At 45.2% G+C, this 19681-nt stretch overlaps 1 protein-coding gene across 1 annotated transcript in view; it reads left to right on the top strand.

The window, feature by feature from the left end:
- The first annotated feature begins 2239 nt into the window (after window positions 1-2239).
- Window positions 2240-19681, top strand: part of LOC120953621 (mucin-19-like) — a 134121-nt gene continuing 116679 nt past the window's right edge. The window contains exon 1 of the mRNA XM_049606969.1: window positions 2240-2886. Coding sequence (XP_049462926.1) covers window positions 2451-2886 — 436 coding nt within the window. The 5' untranslated portion in view covers window positions 2240-2450. The remainder of the gene's footprint in view (window positions 2887-19681) is intronic.

The raw sequence follows: 19681 nt of genomic DNA, 5'->3' as shown, positions 1-19681 counted from the left end.
AATCCTGCAAATGTCATCACTCAGAGAAAAATGAGAGCTAAATATAAATATATTTTCTTGTCGCTAGCCCCCATTTTCCAACCCCTGTCTACCTTCGAAACTACCGACCGTTCCAATGGATGGTTGGCTTTTTTTTTTTGCTTCTCTACCGTTTTACGATGATTATGATGTAGAGCGACGGATACGGACGGGCACAGTTTAAGAAAAAAAGGATGTAGCTACAGGTCGCTCCGGTACGCTGGTGGTGGTCGGAGGTGCGCACCAGGTGCGGAAGAGCATATTTTTCGCGATGACCACTAAGTTGGTAGTAAATCAAAACGTACATGTGTGGTATTTTAACTGCCTGATATATACATCGCCATGTTTGCGTCGTCGTCGTCGTCGTTGGCGACACAGCGCGAAAGGACGCAACAGTCTCGTACCGGGTGCTATAATTGAAACTGATCGAACTGAGTTGTTGCCTGGGGATGGGGAGGGCCTGTCTGACGGGTAGTGAGGTGAAACATGCCGTGAATTATCGTACCGGTCGGTGGTTGGGCGAGCCGCTTGCAGCTTACAGGGCTTGGAGGGATGTTTGGAATCCATCGCGACTCTAGCGACTGGCCGCGCGCTATTGCATAACCGAGCAGGTGGATCGGAAACGGTTTTTGAGCGCGCATTTGGAGGCCTGCCTGGTTTAGGGTGGTTGGACGTATTTATATGTATGTGCGCGTATGTGTTTGCCGTGTGGCGCGTTGAGTAACTTTTTAACCTATTTTCAGTTTTGAAAGACGTATCGAAATGGCGTTGAATGAATTAGTAACATCGTAACATTCAATACAAACTAGTCTTTTACATATCTTTTCGCTTTATGAAATATAGTTAGCCTGCCTACCCAGAGGCATGCCATGAAAGATGGTTGGAGATTCCCAGAGGCTCTAAAGTGTGCCTTATTAATGGGAAACTATGGGATAAATTGAAAATAATTTTAACACTACTACAAAACATATTTTTCCTTGAAGTCCATTTTGTGATCGAGCAAAAGTGAACTTGAAAGTTTTACTTTTTATATTTTATTTCACATGCTTAGCCAAATAGCCAAATTTAGCTCTTTTACTTCAAACAATATGGCATTCTTTAGTTATTTATAGTAAACTACTTATTAGAATTAGAGAAGGAACGGCCGTATTAGAATAAAGAAGTACATACAATTGGAACATAGAAGAACCACACGCCGTATTAGAAGTAATATAATTTTCTATTACCTTAATTCAGAACGTATAAATAAGCTACATAAATACTTGTTTTCAATATAGAAGTTCTGCAATTTATGACTAGAAAATCATGTTTAGAAAATCAGGTATAAAAAAGTTAATTGATTCATGAAAATCATGTAAAGAAATACAAATAAACGATTGAATATTCATATAACTCAAATTGTTGAAATGTTGCGAACAAAATAGAGATTCTTCGCAGATTCTCTTGTACTACAAATCAGATACTAATTAAAATAAATAACCAAACAACAAACTTAAACAATAAACAAATGTTTGCCTACATAATACACAACACTATAATTTTCTACGTGTTTTCAAATAGACAAACAACAGCTAATTAATAATTTGCTTTGTTTTATTTTTCTTTTCAGATAAACAAGTGCTGAAAAGTGAAACAACGCAAACAAACAAACAGAAGTCTGCAAACAAATAAGCGTTACAGTGTGGGTTTGAAGTAAAGTTTTGTGTAAAGTAAAGTAATAAACAGTGATCAAATACAACTTAAATACAAAAAAAAGTGTTATTTAAAGTACAAAATTTGACAAGTGAAAAGTGCACACTGTGTACAAGAAAAAGGGGAGTAAAAATAACAAGGTTCATTTTCGTAGTGACAACTGCCACCGGAAGCACCGGGTGTCGCGGGCGGAGGGGAGCCCCGGTTTAGTGCGCGTGCATCCTCCTTTCCGGTTGTGCGTGCGTGGTCGGCGCGTGATGGTGAGGTGCACCGCCGGGTGGCGAACGGCAGCCGTGGGTAGCTGTGGTGGCAGTGGGTCACCCCAACGGTGAACACCGGTCGTCGCAGTGGCCCCCCAGAATGTGTCCAGTGGTGCCGCGGGGGCCAGCCGAGCGTACGGGCTCATACTAATGCTGCTGACTTCACTGCTCTCGTCGGCGTGTTCCCTAGCGGTGCCATCGGCGGCACAGAAACACTACAGCGGCAGCGGAGGCGGCGGCGGTGGGTTCAGCGATCAAAACCACGGCACACTGTTCGCCCCATCACCATCAACCGTCGGCACCACACCGTCCACCCTGACGCTCCTTCTCGTGGTGCAGCAGCAGCAGCCGCCGGAGCGGAAGCAGCATGGCAACCACCGGCGACCCGCTGAGCCGGCCGCTGCTCTCGGAGCAGACGGGCAGCACGAGTACGGCCAGCGGCCCGACCATCCCGATCTGTACAATCTTACCCTGACGGCGATGCGCCAGTACCTGCGCAACCACCTGAACGCGTCCCGGTACGGGAAGGCACCGCGCAAGCGCTCCCATCTGCACGTGGACGCGGTGGACGTGGAGTTCTACCGGCGGTTCAAGGAGTTCAACACCAGCCAGGCCGTGCTGGATGGAGTGGCCGGTCTGGGGTCGTATGCGCTCGGTCCTACCCCGAACGGTTCGGTCGGGATCGGCACGGACACGGCGGATCGCGATGGTCCAGCGGAACCGTTGCCGAGCGTGGTGAACGTTACGCCCGTGCCGGTGGTGTCCTCGTCGGTGGCACCGCCGGCCACTACCGGCCAGCGCGATTACAGCGTCCTCATGGACGATCCGCGCGGCTACATCACGGTGTCCTCCTCGTTCCCGTTGCGGCCGGGCAAAACGTCCACCACTTGGAACTCCACCTTCGCCCAGCACAGAGGTAAGTGGCGCAGGGTGAACGAGACGAGAGGGGCCGGCTTGTCGCTTTAGACAACGGTAATTTATATCCCCAGAAGAGAGGAGGACAGCAACAAAGATCACGCACACGCAAAAGAAAAAAAAATGGTCCATCCCGGACCCGGCTGCTCATTAAATCGCTCATTTTATGGCCATGACCGGCGACGTGTGACACTTTTTTGTGTGCAACGGCGAGTCTTGTGCTTGACTTACGCGTCTCTCCATGTCCTACCCCACCCCTCAGCGATGATGATTCCGGATTGAGTGTCAAGTTTTTGTTCGCATCCCGTTGATGGTCACTGCTCCTTTTGCTCCTTCTCCTGCTGCACGGTGGTTTCCTGTTGCTCGCATTGCATTTCTTGCGCCGTCTGTCGCGCTGTTTAATCTCTGCCCCAATGCGTTGGAATGACAGTGTCCCCATGATCGCTTAAAAGAGAAATAAGGGAGGGAAGCAGAAGAAAAAGATTATGCCAAAAACCAAAACGCAACGCAAGGTTAAGATTTCATTGCAAATCCGATTTTATTCATTAACGAGACGGGCCCAACAGCCCAACCTGAGACGGCAGTGGGGAATAATAATGATTGGCTGCATTTCGATGCTCGTCGAGACGGTTCGGGCTGGGATGGGTGTCACATAAAGCTGCACCACGGCGGATTTGGCGTATGGGCAAGATTGATTCGGACGCAATGAAATGGACACCACGAAAGCCCTGGAAGTGCGGCTCCAGCTGCGAGAGAATTAATAGACTGCAGATAGGAGAAAACCAGCTCCAAACAAAAAAAGAACGCATCCAAGATGTCTGGAATTGGTTTTCGAAACCGGATTCGCACAGACGATGCATCTCTGGGCTGGCCGAGTTTAGTCCGGGTGTCTCTGGTCCGGTCCGGCGAGCCACACAGCCTCGGCTGCACAACATTGCATATTCATCCTTCCCTTTGCCCGCACCTTCAAACTCCTATGGTCCGCTTTTTCTTGCGAAAGGTTCATGGTTAAATGGTAATGTGCGAGCGGTTCGTTTGGCGAATTCTAGACCCCTACGTTTGCGATTCATTTGGCAAGGAAATGAAACGAGATTTGAATGGTAAATTGATGACCCCTCCCTCCCCGGATGATGCGTCAATGTGTCGTGTGTCGCTGTGGGAGCGTTACGAGCTTCCTTGGTCGCTGTGGACGAGCCCGGGCGCGCCGCTAATCGCATCCAAAGCAATTGCAATGGATTCAAGCATTATGCAAAAGAAAAGGGAAAGCATCTGCGAGTTTTGCTGCAGCTTGAATGGGGAATTGTGCGAAGAGCGGGCAGATTTAAGGTCACTGTGAATAATTATTCCACAAACGGAAGGGAAGCTGTTACAGAAGTTTCTTCAATGTTTAAGCACTGTCGGACGGCAACTTCAGCTCTAATAGTAGGACAACGGAGGATATTAATCTAGATCTCAATCTCGGTTGAAGCCTCGCGAGTAAATGACTGAAGCACGTCTTCGTTCGGGTGACAATTTTCCTCCGCTATTGCTTCTTCAACTCACTAATCTGCAGTCTGTTTGAGGATTTGAAAAGACCGCTTCGAAAAATCACTATCAGATTGATGGAATCAGCGGGATCTTTTGTAGAACAATGGTTATTTTTATCTCTCTCTCGCTCTCTTCTCCAGAACTTTGACGTCCCCAACATTGGTGGTGGCCACCACAGCCAACCGTTGCGCCAGTTTGATTGTCCTACTGCCTGTCGTGGTTCCATCTGTTGCAGCAGCAGAGTGTGCCCTCGCTAACGCTGTCCAGTCACGAAATAAACAAATTTGTATCTAGTTTATTTATTTATGCGCTGCCCGTGGGCAAGGGTCGCTTACGATTGGCCACCGTGTATTCTGATGCTGCTCGTCTAGATTGAAATTTGCCTGCCGCTGCAACAGCGCTGATAACACGCACTGATTGTTTCCCTCCCTTCTATTCGTTGGGGCGAGACCTTTCGAAGTGGTCGAATTTCGGACGGATCCCACGACCTAGATTCGGTGGGGTGGAATTTCGGTGCTTTCGGTCACGTTAGTTGCCGGCTTACCCTAGCTTTCTGGGGGGGGGGGGGAAGATGCTCATTGTGCCACTGACAGAACACTGAAGGGTTTACTAGCGCAGGGGGTTATCATGCTGCCGATCTTGCAGCGGACTTAACGGGTCCGTCCTCAGAAGAAAGAAATCCCCACCGGTAGCGGATCCTGATGGCAACGAAACTGACCTACGGCGCGGGCAAGAGAAACGTTCAAACTTTGAAGTTTTCTAGCACGCTGCCTGTCTTGCTTTGACACTGCCCCATGCGCGTTGCGCTCATTTGCATAACAGATAGAAGTCAATTGATAGCGCACCGCATCGGGCCGGGTCCGAAGATTCGCCAAATGAATGAATGGACAAGCGGTATGTTTCGATTGCGGAGCACTGATAGCGCATGGGGGTGCTCTCGGAAGAAGAAGCAACGTGGTAAAAGAGACATGCTCTCTACCCGCTAGCTCAAAGCTGCACGCCGAAGTAGCATCCGAGGGTGTGGCTGCAGTGGTTGGTTTTGGCACCGAGGAAGCGAAACAGCGAAAAAAAAATCAGGGAGGGTGGCTCATCATTTTCATTTCGTTGACTTGCAAATTTATGCGCGAACTATCTCTTTCGAGCGTGGAGTGTGTGATATGCTTGCCTTGCCGGTTGTGCTGGGGGGTATGGTATTCCGAATGCGACTTGATTAAGTTTATTGTCGGAAGCGAACAGTTGTTCAGCGTGGTTTGGTCTTTTGCATTGCTTGGTAACGGGCGTCTTGTGACGAATGCCGTCGGTGCTGATTATTTTCGGTTAAATGTGAAAAGAATCAAACAGTTTTGGCTTGAGGTAATTAATTAAGAAAGAATTGTTGCATTCATTGTTGCTTCTTGCACTGTCATGATGTGGATAAGAGAGATAAGATACGCTTGAAATAATCCCCAGACAACGATAACCAGCCAGTTCTGAAGGAGATTGTGAGCCTACATAGTTAAGGTAGATACAAAACGTATAAGTAGAACTCTTTTCCGGTCATTTAAACATCTTAAAGCTTTAATATTTATGCTCTCAACACTTTTTTGTTGGTTGTAATTATTGGGAGATTTAAATTTCATAAATTGACAAGGGTGGTTCAACAGAAAATATACAAAATTGACTCCAACGTGGACGTTAATAAGAAATAGAAGGATCTAATCTATCCCTACCAAAAAGTTTTGTATATACTGATGTACAGTGGTTACGATTTTTACCATTTATAAAATTCTAGTTTATATATGAACGTCAAGGTATGACATTATTTCGCTTCTTCGAACTTATTTAAAGTTCAGCAGAATAATCTATCAAATGATATCAAAATATTGAGTCTAGCTGAGGAGCTGATCAAGACATTTGAAAATATCTGCGAAAGTTGCTAGAGTATCATAAATTCATCAAGTCACGGCTTTGTCAAGTAAGTTTAATTCAAAGTTGACATCAACATCGCAGATGTTGAAATCATAGAAAGTTTTGTTGAAAATTGTTTGGAACTTCTAGTAAAACAAATAGCATTTTTCGCAATACAATACTTTAAAAATGAAGCAACGCACTGTTGTGCTTACATTCCCCACAATTTCCTGGAATTTCAAATACTACCCCCGCTACAATCTTGATTTAAACTCAAACCATTAGCTGTGTGACAATGTGTAAACAATTGCTGCACTATTTCAAAATTAAAACCGGGCCCAGCTCTTATGCAATTCGTTCGTGCATTGCAATAACCGTTCTCAATGCCAGTGCCACGTTGTGTCCAGAACGTCCTACAACAACGGTGTCCGTTGCAGTTATTGCAACACTGTGCCACACTTGCCAATCCTGTTGCCAAACGGTCACAATCCCCGTGCCCATCAGGTGGGTGCACACGAGTGCAATTTTAATTTCCACCTCTTTCATTTTACCTCTTCGCTCGCACCCTCTCTCGCTCATCTTTCTACACAGCCATATTGGGCCATGTTGCTTGCGGGGTAGAGTTTCAGACTTAAATTAATGCTCACTGTCGAACGATTTATCCTGGGCCTCCCGACTGGCCAGTAATTATCGTGCACAGCCGGATGGTGCAATCGTCTGGTGCCGCCGTACGAGTGCAACTTTACGTACCGGTACAGCTGACCCAGTGTAGTGCACAACGTGTAACTGCTACAGGCACCCCGCCGAGTGTAGGTACTGTCGGTGTGGCTGGATCCTCACGTTGGTCCCTGGCGCGAAGGGACAGTTGTGGGAGTGTTATCGTAAGATTTACGTTTAGACAAACGGAAGGCAATGGGCAGGATTTAGCATCGACTCTCCATTACCGGTGTACCGATAAAATTTCCCTAGCGATGTACTAGGCCACATAGTGCAGGCTCTTCAGGTCTTTCGAGGTCACCAGCAGCTGGTGGAAAGCATCTCGTGCATCCTGGCAGGCACATGCAGGCACATGAGAGCGAATGTAGAAACCGGAGAAGAAAAAAACACGTATCTTCACTCTATAATTCATATTTAAACGTTCATCGCTCGAAAGCGAGTGGAAAGGCGGGGATGGCGTCGTTTCGACCATGTCCAGACTGTGGCGTTGTAAAATCGTAAACGTCCGTTGAACCAGCAAGCAAATAGGCTGCTGCGCAAGTGTCGTGCCCGTCTTCGAACCGCGGTCGTTAAAATGGTTCGTAAATGCGTGCGCGCACTTTTGGAACGGTGTTCAAAATAATACTAAAAAAATGGTACACACACGCACACTCTCCCTTACCATCATAAGCCGAACCAGTAACGGAATTAACGTGAATGCAATGGAAACGACATACAATAATACAACAAAAAAAAACTCATTCCCATAGCACACAGGGCTCAAAAAATGAATATAAAATTGCAATGGATGACGTTATGTGCTGCAAATGAGTTTAAATGACGTAAAGTGTGAAACTGCAACGGTGTCGGCTGGTGACCGTATGTGTGTGAGTGTGTGTGTACACTTTTATGCATTAACCGCCATAAAATGACGTTGAAATTTGGCATGAAAAAATAATTACGACCTTTACCATCTGTCTGCAGCCCGGACCATCCGGCAGCGTGCCCCAATGTAGAAACCGAGCGCAAATCCTCCTGCAGATTGACAGTGGCGAAAGTGACAGCAAGCGTGAGCGTTGACGTGGTGCAGATGAGAGCTGACGCTTCCTGCCGGGCCCGGGGAATTTCACTCCTCCGCTGCAGCTCCGCTTGGACTTGGAAAATGGCCGTAAAGCTTTCAGCAGCGATTGATAGCACTGCATCGGCGGAACGCTGGAGTTGATAGCGTCCCGCCTGCGAACTGGACTGGCAGACGCTGTAACGATTGCCGCCGCCTGACAACTTACAAACCTGACCGACCGACCGACTCGCGATCGTTCGGGGTGCGGTTATTGGGTGGGAGTGAGCGACAGGCATCCCCAGACCGGAGCCTGAGTAACGGTTATGGTGCATTGGCTGCAACAATTAGCCGCCGTTTAATGGCCGGCCAGCCGGGAACGATAGCTACGGGGCAGACATCTGCATGCGCACGTTAAATTATGACACAACAATGCTCGTGGGGTGGGTAAGTACCTACAAAAAAAGGGAACGCAAACGGTGCTGATAAAAATGTGAAAGTTTGCCATGTGGAGAGTATGGATGATGATGGTTTACTGCATCAACCGAATTGCAAGAGGGTAAAATGTTTGTGATAACAGCTCCTGGGTGAGCTGTACAATACCTAAATAACACATTCATTATGTAGGACATCATATGGTAGGAAAACGTAAAGTCTTTTGGGGATGATGTTTGAAGTTTGTGAACTTATTTAATTACTGTTACTGTAATCCCATCATTACTCTTGGTAATATTGAAGATGCTTAAATGAAATTTTCTAAAATACTTCAATATGTACCAGCAATTCGAGCTGCTCTTATGTTTACTGGCAGCGTCAATAATCAGAATAAATGTTTCCGAGCATCACAAGGAACCATATCAATTAGCTAACAGTTGCTCAGTTAATTTCAATTCTTTTTCACAGCGAAAAGAACCCCGCTTTCATTCGCTAATACACATCATAACATTATCCTCTTTACATGCACAACAAAGATCATTCCTTTCCTGTCCATGATAATGCTTTCGTGATTTGTAGCAACCGTTGGCGATAATGAACTGATTCCCTTTTGTATGCCAATGCTGATGCACTTCTTCCCTTCTCTCTCTCTTTCTCTCTCTCTCTCTCTGTCTCTCTCTCACTCTCTCTATCATTCACACTGCACATGGAAGAAGTCGCCCTAAATCCCATCGTTGCATTCATCCATTCTCTCTCCCCCCTCGCCCTCCCCAGGGGGGCAATACTTTGTTGCTAGCTGGAACAGGAATGTTCTGCGATAAATCCCGCACGCTGAATGAAATCATATTTTGCATTCTGTGATGCAGAGTGATGCGGGCGTGATCCCGCAACAATCGGATCTACCCGTAGCTGCGGCTGCAGACGCAACATTGCAACAGCCCAATCTGGTGGATAGGGTGGGAATTATCTCGCAACAGCACAACAGTTTGTGGCAGGATTTGTCTGTGCATCTCGCAAAGGGACAGCAAATAAAAAAGGAGTTTTTTTTTTGTTGTTGAGAGGATTTAGCTTACAGGAAACGAACGACAGAGACTGCGTTTGGTACGCTTGTCTGGGATTGCACTTTTGATTGGCTGTGTGTGTGTGTGCGAGGAACCCGGTGCGTTGTGATTTAATCCCGCATAAAGCTGATTTATTTGCATGCCAATGCTGTCCGCCAAAGCCCGACCCGGTGCTGCCAAGGAATCCGGGAAAGTGATTAAAGACCTTGGGAATGGAGATTGTAAAGCCGACTGAGCCGTGCGTATCTGCGAAGCTGCAAGCAGCGTGTTTTTTTATTGCACGCGCCAGACCTGATGAAGCGATCGTTATTATTCGTAGAGCTCGACTTAGAGGATATTGAAGAAAATTGAGATAATAGAGTTAAAGTTAAATGCATTTTTTTTTATATTCTTCGACTTGTTAACAACTAGTTTCTGGATCATTTCTCATTCTTCATAATTTAAAAGTAATTTTCCTATAAAGTAACCTGCTTTTTTTAAGCAGAATTTTAATAAAACAGTTTATTTGACTCAGTAACAGAACTACGTCTTACAATTTCAAGTTTGTCTTTAACAACGAGGGTTTAAAAAATGCTCCAATACCCCTTCCAGATCTTGAACTAGTCCTGGCTATTATGTTCTATCTTTTACGATTCTCAAGCTGTTCTTGAACCTGTACCTCTACTAATCTTGATTTCATACCATGACCCTGAAAGCATTCCGGTCCAGGAACAGAATCCAAATCTGTACGTGTCCTAGAACTGATCTCAATCCTATACTAGCCCCATACAAAGCTAAAAACCATATCGGCCCTGGAACTGATCCCAAGCCAGTCCCGGAATTTGTCCTGAATCCATACTGGAAACTGATACTGAACCTATCAGGCTCTAGAGACTGATTCTAAACCCATGCAGGTCTTGGAACTGATTCCGACGCTATTAAGATCATGAGGATGATTCTGAACTGATTCTGATTTGATACTGAACCTTATAAAAATGCCACAAAATAGCATCAAAATGCAGTACATCTTCGGCTGAACGGAAGATTATTTTTTTACCTCTAATCTTTATTATAACGCTGTCATGTATCGACCATATTTCTTGTTATTGTGCTATACGATAAGCGCTTTGCTTGTCTGGTTATGAATTCACACCTCAGCTTATTACCCTCCAAATGCTAATAAACAGTGAAGTAATTTGAAAATGAATTTCATCTAATTGACCATCATGCTGTGCTAATAAACAGACGGAAATCTCACAACAACTCGTACTCAACAAACGAAACGCAGTCAATTTAGTAGTTTTATACGAAATCTACTCTACGCTTATCCCTCCAACATCAAGTAGTGTGGTACCGTGGTAAGACAACCCCCAAAAAGTGCACTGGTAGGTGTGTATGAGTGTAAATCGCACGAGAAGCTTTCTTCCCGTCGCCCCACAGCAGCTGCAAATAAAAAGCGTCAGTTTATATTAGAAGTCACATATCGTTTGTGGTTTTTTATTTGCGGCCCGCAGCAGTCGGGACACGTGCTTTGCAGATCGCAAAAGGAATAGGAGTAGGAGGGTGGCTGACTTACTCGGCTGACAGATACCGGATACCAGGGCCAGATGAGCCCACACGACTGTATTCGGTTGGTTTTCGGTTTGCCTTTTTATGCAATTTGCGCCCCATCTCGTGGTTTAAGCGAAGGAGGGAGTCGCGGAGACGAAGAGATCGACAGCGTGGCAGTCTCGAAAGTTTTCCAAACAAGGTTGGTTGGCTGGTGGCAAAAGTTCTTGCCGGGCCTGTGCTGCTGTGGTCGCGAACTCCGGTGAAGCTGCTATGGTTCTCCTCCGCCCGTGTTTGTGTGCGAGCAGCAGTGTTGTTGTCCCTGCCCTGCCCTACAGCATCAAAACCACCAACAACTGATCTCATTTGCTGAACGAGTGTGTGTGTGTGTGTGTGTGTGTGTGTGTGTGTTTGTGTGTGTGTGTGTGTTTGGATAATTCGGTGTAGCAAGGGCAAGGGTTGGAGCAGGTCGGACGCTTTTGGCTAAAAAGTTTGCCCCGACAAGCGCCACCGCCCGGCGAACATAAGCAAATGGGATTAAATTTGGCAACAGTTTGTGCTTCATAATTTATGCAAAATTATGAGTTTATAAATCAAGCCGTTGCTTGTTCGGACCGGGTGGGGGGGGGGGGTGGGCATCCAGCTGCCAGCTGGAATCGTGCAGTAGGAATCGATCCCTTCGGTTAAAGAAAAAAGCACGCCCTGTGGGCTACGACTGCCCACGGATTGGGGTGGGTGCAAATATCTCACATTTCCAATTTCTTGCAGCCGAAAACGAAACGTGCGGGAATGCATTCGATCCGGCCATCGTGTTGTGCCCATCGTGTCCGCCGGCACGAAAGTGAATCGAACCTGACGGTTTCGGCAACTGATATCTTACTTGGGCGCGAAATAGCGCGATCGTAACATGAACCCGCCGGTCGTGACTGTTTTGTTTCGGGGAATAAAATTTTATGCGGTTCGATACACGCTGCCTGCACGTCGAATCTGTCTGTAACCGCGGATTTGGCGAAAGCTACAGATCAGCGGAACAGATGAGCAGTTCGAAGTTGCGCTGCTACTGCGGGCCAGTGTGTCGTATTTTATACGATTTGATGATTGTTTGCTGCTGCTGCTCACTTGCGGTTGCAATGTCGATTTTGCGTGACTTTCCCGCGCCTTCTGTTTGTCTGCGGGATTGTCCCTATTGAACTTGTGGAGTAGTGTTATCGAGGGAGAAGAAAGCATGCAATGATATTGCAATTTTATTAGCGATGGTACCATGGCACGCTGAAATTACCCTGCGGGAATTCCATGCCAAGTACTTGTGTGAGTTCAGTACCCCTCCGTACATGGAGATGATGGAACATCATTGCCATAAGACACTCGTGCTTGAGGTTGGCGTGGATTCTGGAGTACGTGGATAGTGTTGCACGTTTCTCATCTTTTTATTGGCGTGCAGTAGATGGTAGTAAAACGGTGAGCTACGGTGTGTTTTGAAAGAAGAAATTGTGAGTTATTTCATGATAAAGTAATGGTGCTTTCATTGGTTTGTGTAATACTTTATACTTTAACATCACTTTCTTTTCTTTCATAAGATGTTTTTAAATAATAATTAAAAAAGATTATTGTACGGCTGATAGCTTCGATTTAGACACATAGCTTAAACATTAAATTATAATGTTCTCTTTTTAATCTCGCTGTCTCTGGTTCCTCTCAACACTCTAATTCCTGTTTGAATGTTTTGTAGACATGTTTTCAGTAAAATATAGTTTTTTTTTTCAACATTCCATCATCAAATTTACGTTTAATTATTTTAGGGGCATTTTTAACATCAAAAGATCATGTAATAAGCTAAATCGTCGGAAAGAAGCAGAAAAACACAAATTTTCAGTGAAATATGAAAAAAGTACATGATGTCTGTAAAAATACACACAAGACATCAATAAGTAAATGAATCATTCGAACAAATTATTAAACAAATATGTTAACAGAACAAATGATATAAAAGCAATAGAAATGATTAAAAACTATGATCTGATAACAGCAAAAGAGTGTAATAAATAAATGGATAAATTGAGGTGTATAACAAACAAACAAGAAGTTAAATAATTCATACCGCCACAAAAAATTCAAGGTAAAAAATTAGCTTAAATAATATTTATTGAGAATAAAAGTAAAATAAAAGTAAATGTACAAACACTTGCTGTTTCTGTTAACTAAGGTATGTTTGATCATTTGAAGCTGCTAGCGTATCTAGAGCTGAGTGGGCACCAACATCATCAATACTATTTAAACATTCAACAAACATCTGTCACGAAAGGGAATCAATGACTTATCTCCAATTTCTACTGTTGCCGATGGTATTTGAAATTCTCTTTGTTAAGAAAACAATTCCCCCGAGCTTGGCCCGGGGAAAATCCCTTCCGGTTTAGTCCGATTACGCTCCGCGTCGAGGATCACAGCACAACAAAGCGCGCAAGGCATACGCGAGGCGTTCCAATCACGCCGTGGAAGCATCCGTAATGCTAATCCGTTCCGTTGCTCGGGGCGATGTGAACCGTGGCCCACTGGGGTGATGGGTTTGCCAAGTGTGTAGTGTTATCCTCTTACAGGTCAGTCGCGCCCGGGACAGCTCAGACAGTCAATCACGGTAATCTCTCCCTTTCTTTGCCCTCGTTTGTGTGCCGAATTTTCACCCGAAAATATTCCCCCCCCCCCTCGGAGGAGGGGAGGGATTTCAGTTCTTCCCAAACATCAAACTACCATTGGACGAAGGAAAATTGGATTTATCGGAGCCGGGAGCTAATTTGACCGGCCCGGGTGCCGTCAGACCTTTTGCAGCTTAGTAGCTGCTTAGCCAGGTGCATAACGATGCCTTGTCGTACGATAAGACGCTCCCGCCCGGTTCCGTTCTCCGTTCGTTCGATTTTGTCCACGCGTTTGCAAGGTGTCGGTCGAGTCTGACGGTCTGTCGCGCGGAGTTGTGCGGTCGGTGTACCATTATCGTCATTTGTTCGCTCGGCTGCATGCTGGTCGTCCCCACTCCCCGTTCGTTTGCATTCGTGACGGTAGGACGCATCGCCGCATGGAGTGGGAGGCCGGGAAACGATGGATGGAGAGTCTCGAGATCGGTCACCGCGCTGCAGCCACGTGTCGAGGGGGACGACGGCATTTGCTGGTGGGGTTTTGGCGCATGCATCGTACAAAACGGCACAAGTGGTCGCTTTTGGTCGCGCGCCACCGTATTGTTATTGTGCGCGCCTCTCGTTTTCTGCTGTGTCCTGTGTGTGTGTCGAGGGTTTTTTGGAGTGGAGTCGGGTCCCCGTCTAGACAGGGACTAGACTTCATAAAAAGCGCCCCGAAAGCATGCATGCATTTTCACGCTTCCAAGCGCGCTTGTACACACAGTCACACACCAAGGGCGACAAGGACAATAAGTTAAATTGAAAGGGAGAGTGGGAGGGGGGGGGGGGGGGGTGGCTAGGGAGGTGCAGCACACAAACATTTTCAACCTTGGCCCACCGCACCACCAAAACGGCACCGAGGTTCGTCTTTTGGCATCGGTTCGATGATGCATACTACAGACCGGGCGCTTACCTTTGATCATGCCAGCCGTGTACGGGGTGTGTGTGTGTGTGTGTACAGTCGTGCAACAATTCGGGCGTTTTCTTTCGTTACTTTGACGCAAAAGAAAAACGTATGATAACTTTGTAGTTCGATTTGAGCGGTTTTCTGAAGGGGAGAAGGAGTGTGAAAATCCAATTCAACGTATTGTCTAGCCGATTGTCGTTCGACAAGATGGAGAGAGAGAGAGAACGGGGTAAATATAATAATTCTTTTCAACTTACAAAGCATGAATGAGGAAAAAATGAAGCACCAAAATATTTTTAATTCACAACTTATTAAAGTCTTTTTTCTTTTGAATTTTCACGGAATCACAACGTTGTAATGGACTACGACCAGGGCTGCCGGAGTTGTTAGAAGAAACATAATACTGTGTAAGACAGTTGCAGCACTATGGTTACTGTTGGTTTGAATTAAAATGGCAATCATTTCTCCTCTTTAGGTCTCATTACTGTTTCAGTCGTCGTGATTACTACAGCCGTTGCCGCTAAATTTTGACTCTAACTCACCTATTTTTGTTTCGAAGCTACCATTTTTTTGACATCGTGTCACAATTTTTGTCTCTGAGGCATCAATTTTTGACAGTGCGCATCAATTTTTGTCTCTAAGGTATCAATATTTGACTTTAAGTCAATCGCATTATTGACAAAACTTTAAACTGTATGTTCCAAAATTATTGAAATTAAATAAAGTATTTAGTCATTTCTATGATAGAATTCAAAATATAATAATTGTTACACCAATTTTGGAAGTTTCAATGGTGTGAAAAAATGGCATGTATTTTCAAGTGTAAACAATGTCTTCAAAATTTAAAAAAAAATTGTAATTTTTTCTCAAAAAACTATCAAATTACATGGTTTTTGTATTTTTTATGTGATGTAAAATAATAGTTGTCAAAAATGTACTGAAATACCTTTTAAAAGTATGTCTGACTGTTGACTGATGAGGACTGTCAAAAATGGATGCCTGACAGCCAAATTTTTGGTGGCAACGACTGTAACTTATCTAAAGGAAAGTTGTAAAGTATTTCGTTTGTTCACTACCCATATTAACACTCCTCATATATTGACATATTTTGTCCTAACTGTTGTATCATTCTGTTTTGCCTTTTTTGCGCCGAAATGAATGCAATCGAAAAAGTTGCTGTAAATTGATAACCCTTTCAGCTAAATGAAATCAACTTGCACAACAGCCAAACCACCAAACAAAAACAAACTACAGCCACAGCCTTTCCACTTTCAACTGCCAAAATCCGTTTTGGCATCGGTGTGCATTCCCGGCTGCGGACCGGCCGCGCAAAATAGGCGGCAGCAGCAGCAGAAAAGAATATATATTTTGATTAACATCCCGCTGTCAGTGATGGATGATGCATGCGGTTTTAATATGCAGATCAGCAAGCAGCGCCCAGACCAGCCCAGCCAGCCAGCTTGGCCAGCAGCATAAAGCGGCGGCGGCAGCGGCATGTTGCCTCCCAATAGGTCAATTAAATGACTGATGATCATCCAAATGCGACAGCGAACGCTTTGAATTGGAACGTCGGCCGCCCCGCGCAGCCGTCTTGTATTCGCTGCGGTCTTTGTGTCTCCCAATACAGGGAGGAAGAAGGAAGAAAGGAAGAAAAAAAACGGTGCCCATGTATGTCTCGGTTGGATGGCATGGTGGGAAGGAAGGAAGCGGTACCGTCCGTCGGGCACGATCTGTCCGGAGGTGCCAAAACCAGACATTCGTCATTTCGGAAACGGTTGGTAGACGACGAACCGGCACAAATGGAATAATGGTTTTAAAAAAATGCACAAAATGAGTAATAAAAGCGAAATCGTGGGACGTACGTTACGTTATAGGTAATATATTTAAAGATGCAATGGGTAGTTTCGAGTCCGCTCAAACAATTCAACTCACTTTTTAATCCCAAATCTTCAGTGTTTTTGATCACGTGGCGTGAAAGGGCTTTAAAGTAAAGCTCTGTACATTTTTTTTTTGTTTCAATCATCCACAGGTTATTGCACTTGCACAACCCGAAAAACACCCTATCATAAGTGTCAAAACGCAAGACAAAAGCAAGCAAGCAAGCAAAAAAATGCAGACAGAAAACGAAAGACCACAACGAACACCAAAACAAAACAAAAAAAAAAGCTTATCCGAAACCCGAAAGTGAGCAAAATAAATGTCGTCTGGAAATTTATGCTGCTGCTTCTGCTGCTGCTGCTCCTAGGGTTGGACATCTTGGACTGGTCGCCCCGGGGAGGGTGTTTGGACTGCGGCTCGTCTGCGGCATTCCGTGCCGAACGTGAAAAGGGGTGCAAAATCGTCGGTTGGCTCGTTCGTTCGGGTTCGGCGGTGGTTCATAAATTTCAGCTCTAAATGATCGATTAATTATGGAAACCGTTTTCGATCCTTTTGCGCGACGTGCCGGGCGCACTTTGTCTACCGAAAACTCGCAAACACGTTGTGCGTGTGTGTGTATGCATTTTTTTAGCTTCTTCGGTTGGCTCAATTACTATCCCGACGGACACACCCGACTTACGGCTGGGATGGACGAGACTCCTTGATAAGCATATGAAAACCGGTCCAAAGTGATAAATCGAGCGGAGAATTTGGATTAGATAGACGAAGGGGGGTGGCTTCTCTGCAGCATTCAAATGCATTGGCAATAGCATCCATGTCGTGTCTTTTCGATGTCTTCGGAGCTATTTGAAGCAGTTTGAAAGATGTATTTCAACAAAAACTTTTTATTGTTAACAAAATGCTGTAGTTATTTACCAAAATTTATAATAATCTTTCCTATGTTGAGATTTGAAGATAAAAACTGCAGGCCTCATTAAATAAGCTTGTTGAAAGGAGAGTCGGTGGTTTATCAATGATTCGAACGTGACCTTTATAGTTTTTCTTATCTTGTTCTATCTTCTACAATCTGCAATTATTTATACACGGTTTACAAGACCGTCGCCTTCTTGCGTTCAATAAAAACCGTCCAGAAAGCTTCTTAATTAACTAAAATGGAGAAACAAACAACTCCCCAACCCAACCACGCGCTAGAAGAGCTGCTCGTCACAATTTAATGTCTCCCTGACCGAAACTGACCAAACGGGGTCACAAAAAGGAAAGCGTCCAGCACCTCCAACAGCCAGCCACGCTGTCTTTGTGTCCTTTTCTTTTCACTCATGTTTTTTTTTCCTTCTTCTTTTCTCTTGCATTCCATCCCTGGCAAACGGTACCGCCTAATGACCTCGATGAAAAGCATTTAATAAGGTTGACTCGGTTTATGTGATTTTTATTACCGCTCGTTCATCCCGGCGATAAATAAACACATTTCACCCGGTGCAGTATGCGTCCCGGGCTGTGCACTGTTGGCCCGGGAGCGAAGCAGCGAAGTTGACGATGACGAACGCCGAGCGGGGGCCGAGTGTGTAGCGAGCCACTTAAACTGTCGTCACTGGAGCAAAGGGAGAAATTTGCGATTTAAATAACAAAAGTAAACATCCCAGCAATTTATAATTGTCATTATCATTAAGGAAAGATGTTTCTTTTTGTTCTTTTGGGGCGGGTTTGGTTGTGTGCTTCTTCAAGCCACCAGCCTTTAAAAAACCTGCATTTGACAAGCGGTGTACATGGCGGTGTAGGCTTTCCAGTTTGGGGTTGTTTTACGAGCCATTTTCTGCGTGCCGACCGACCAAAGGGCACTGCTACTTTGCCTGCAGTCTGCAAGGCTTCCCGTTTTCCGTTTTAAGACACACACACTGCATGGCTGACGGCCGGTGAAAAGGAAGCAAATTAAAACATCTTCAGCCTCGCCGAGCTGCGTTGCTGCTTATTATCCCTTGCACGGATCGTGTCGTCCACGACTGCACGACGCAGACAAATGTTGTGCAATTTTCGTGCGTTGTTACATTATTCCTCAAGTGCTGTCTCCCCATGCCCATGAGTTTCGGCAAACAACGATTAAACCGTAAGAAGACAACAATCCAAACACAGCCACCCCGGGGACGAGAGGAACCAGAGGAGCAAATAAAAAAAAAACGGAGCTACAGCAAAAATGCAACAATCGTTGTGTTCCAGCGTTGCCTAATTTGCTTAAAACCACGCAGCCGCGCAAGGTATGCGATTTCGCTTGGTCACGGTGGTGTACAGGGCGGGGTGGTCCCGGCTCTACGATGCACCATCAATCTCTGTCGCAAAATTAATTTCTCTCTCAACTGCACATGACATACGACGCCAAATATCTGGCCTGGCTCTGGTAACATCGGCAGCAAAGCCATGCAAAGCAACCGAACACGCCGCGGCCAGTACAAGAAAGAAGAAGATCACCCAGGGAGGAAGACGCACACACACACACACACACACACACACACACACACACACACCGGGGCGGTCAGGTTCGCTGTGCGTACGCTGTCAGATTGGCTGGGCGAAATATTAATTATTCTCGAAAATAATAAACAATTACCGAAAAAAGGAGGCCCCTTGCGCTGATTTATCGCTACAACACGACATTCTTTGGGGGCAAACGGTGCACTGGAACAGCGCAGGATAGCAACGTGTATCATCCCAAGGGGGTTCGTTGGCCGCCGGTGTTGCGCATACGCACTACAAACAAAAAAAAAAAACACACACACACATTGTAAAAAAAGTGGCACAGTGGTTTTTGTTGCTGTAACTACAAAATTGTGCTTTGGCCGGTGGTGGCCCTGGTCAGTGGTAGGTTGAAGAAGTGCAATTGCAAAAGCAGCTTTATGTACTTCTTGCGTGGTTGATAGATGATTGTGATGGTTCATTGCAGTGTAGTACTTGTTGGGGCTGGCTAATCTTGTAAAATAGATTTTAAAAGACGTGTAGGTATTTATTTTGGAAGGTTTCTCTAAAAGGGAAAACCATCATGCAGCAGTCTTATTGGCATTTAACATTAATAATCTAATAAATAATTTTGTACTGTTTTTCATAAGATATTCCTTCTGAAGTGTGGAGTCTGAATATTACACTTAACAATTTCTTTGGCAATTTCA

This window comes from Anopheles coluzzii, chromosome 2, assembly GCF_943734685.1.
Source record: "Anopheles coluzzii chromosome 2, AcolN3, whole genome shotgun sequence".
In the NCBI taxonomy this organism is placed as follows: domain Eukaryota; kingdom Metazoa; phylum Arthropoda; class Insecta; order Diptera; family Culicidae; genus Anopheles; species Anopheles coluzzii.
This window is presented reverse-complemented; position numbering and strand designations above follow the sequence as displayed.